Source organism: Etheostoma spectabile, chromosome 7 (genome assembly GCF_008692095.1).
Source record: "Etheostoma spectabile isolate EspeVRDwgs_2016 chromosome 7, UIUC_Espe_1.0, whole genome shotgun sequence".
NCBI classification, from domain to species: Eukaryota; Metazoa; Chordata; class Actinopteri; order Perciformes; family Percidae; genus Etheostoma; species Etheostoma spectabile.
This window is the reverse complement of record NC_045739.1, coordinates 10860012-10862613: the sequence shown is the minus strand read 5'-3', so window position 1 is coordinate 10862613 and position 2602 is coordinate 10860012. Positions and strand designations below refer to the sequence as shown.

Genomic DNA, 2602 nt, shown 5'->3' with positions numbered 1-2602 from the left:
TTTATAAACAATAAAGTTCACTACAATCTTTCACTGCTCTGTGTTGCTTGATTTGAGGTGCATGTAAAACAATACCACTGCTTTAGTCAAACAAGAGTGAATGTGAAAATAAAAAGAACTGCAGTAGCCTGATTTGAGTGCTTACATGTACATTTAAAAACGTTCACTCTTCTGCCTGAACTTTTTTTATTTTTATTTTAATGCATTGGCTACCTAACACCTAATGGCGTCTATCAGCAGGCCTGTGTTTACACTGATTGCCACATAATATTCATGCTAGCAGGGCTTGTTAGGAGACATGGTTAAATGTCCTGCATGTCCTGCTTTGAGTGAGAATAACTTTCAGGTAGGAGTTTTTAAATTAAATTCACATCAAGAATCTAAATACTTGTTAATAACATTTTTAACCGTTAATCTGTTGCAGTGCATTACATTGAGTTGATTTTAACCCTAAAACGTCTTTAACCTTTAAAACTTCTATATACTTTTCAATGTGTTTGATTTCTTTTAACTTCCTGCAACAGACAGATGTTTCTTCACTTATGTCTGTCTCTACAATGGTGCATGCCTTAGCAGGGGGGCCTTTCATCTACAAAACAAATTTGGTTGGGATTTTACGGTATAATTACTGTATGCAATAACATGATCTTGGTGCTTTAGTATGGGAAGCTATGTTGACACTAAAGCTAGTGGAAGATATTTTGGATTAAACTAGAAATATTAGTTCCTACTGCATGATTGGTTATTTACAAGCTGTTGCTGCTCTCTCTAGTTCCAAAAGGTACACTGCACTGCTGAGCTAATGACAACAATAATTTATAAAAGAAGGTCAGGTCATTCTTTTTATTTATTTTATTTAGATATTTTATTTCTTTTAACTTCTGTTAACATTCCCAGAAATTGCACACAAACACTGTCAACCGAGAAATACCACAAAAAACATGCACTACAAATACTTTATCATTTAGCAAAGGTGTTCTAAGTAGTATTCAACAAACTCATATAGGAATAAATAGTTTTTTTCATTGTTGCAATGAGAAAACATGTAATGTATATGAAATATTAGGAACTCTTTGGCCATGACAGACTGCAGGGCTATCTCAAACTTGCCTTGCCAACATTTCCATTGTCACCTTTCCCTCATCATCCTAAATTTAGGTGAGACTATTTGTTTAGGGTGCATCCCATTTGACACTTGTCATTTTCTTTGCCGCAGTTGTGCATGGCTGCTCCGTCTTCGATGCCCCTTGCATACAGACGCACCAGCTGGCCATGAATCCTGAAAGAAGCGAACACAGTTAAAAACGGTGCATCTGGGACATAGCCATCCGTGCTATGGGTTAGAGTTACAATTAAATTTGAACTTGGCATCGAGTCTGATAATGCTGTTTGAGAATACACTAAACTACCCGTGGATGGGACTCTTACCTACAGAGAATCTCGGTGGAAGACAGAATCTCTCCGTCACAGTTCCACACTGACTTAGCAGGAGCTTTACCGCAGCACAGACCACACATGAATGGGGTCGCCATTTTCTGCTCATTTGTCAATTCTTGTCCTGTGTCTCTCTCTGCCAGGTGTTGCTGAGATCCATTCCTGCTTACAGTCTCAATGGAGCTTCTCTCTTCTTCATCTATCCCTCCTCTCAACCCTCCAGTCTCTTTATATTCTTCCTCCCCGTTACCAGAGGGGAGAGAAAACCGGACTGCCTTCACACGATGGACCTCCACAAATGGCAGGTCAAACTAAGAAAAATAGCAGAGATCTGGTCAGGCAGCGTTTAAACCTGCTAGTCCAGCAGCTTTGTTGTAATGTGAAAGTGCCCATACCTGATCCTGTGTGCTTGTGTGCCTATAGAGGAACTTGAGGAATCCCAGCGGGTGAGTGTCCCAAACGAGGATTAGGTCCCCTGTCCCGTCTGCCAGGTGAGCAGAGGGAGAGAGGCCCAGAGGACTCTTAGGACAGGAGCTGGACATGCAAGTGAGAGACACACATTTGAACCTGCCCTCCACACTCACCCACTCGCCTAGAACGACACAGAAAGACACAGAAAGAAAGACGTGATGCTACATTCAAAGAAATCCTTACTGTAGTGTACATCATTTGTGATTTTTAAAGGACCATACTGATGTTGTTGCATGTTTTACCCCATCATGCACACTTTACTACACTTGTTTGGATTTTTGAGATTTACTTTTCAAACCACTGGTTAGAGTTGCTTTGATTGTTTGGTCACTGAACAGACTGGTATTTCTGTTACAAAAGATGTTTGTTTTTGTATTTATTGCTTTTTTGTGAAGTGCTGGATATTGTTGCCACTCCAGCCCTCCATAAATCAGAATCAGAATCAGAATCCAAAATACTATATTGATCCCCAAACTCTGTAACACAGAAACTCTGTGTTACAGTTGCACAAATAGTGGAAATATAAATAAAGAAATATAAGGAGTGTGGATATTTACATAGTTAAAGAACTATTATGATACAGTATTTACATAAATAACATAATTAAGGTGTCGCAATGGTGAAAAGTAATTGTAAGTAAGTGTAAGTGTCTGTGTGTCAGTTATAAAGTTTGATGGCCACAGGCAAGAATGACTTC

At 39.1% G+C, this 2602-nt stretch overlaps 1 protein-coding gene across 1 annotated transcript in view; it reads right to left on the bottom strand.

The window, feature by feature from the left end:
• Nucleotides 1-947: 947 nt before the first annotated feature.
• Nucleotides 948-2602, bottom strand: part of zgc:158263 (ceramide kinase family protein) — a 7251-nt gene continuing 5596 nt past the window's right edge. Inside the window, exons 11-13 of the mRNA XM_032521486.1 lie at nucleotides 1830-2026; nucleotides 1429-1745; nucleotides 948-1279 (exon numbers count right to left, since the gene is read on the bottom strand). Of these exons, the coding sequence (XP_032377377.1) occupies nucleotides 1165-1279; nucleotides 1429-1745; nucleotides 1830-2026 (629 nt within the window). The 3' untranslated portion in view covers nucleotides 948-1164. The remainder of the gene's footprint in view (nucleotides 1280-1428; nucleotides 1746-1829; nucleotides 2027-2602) is intronic.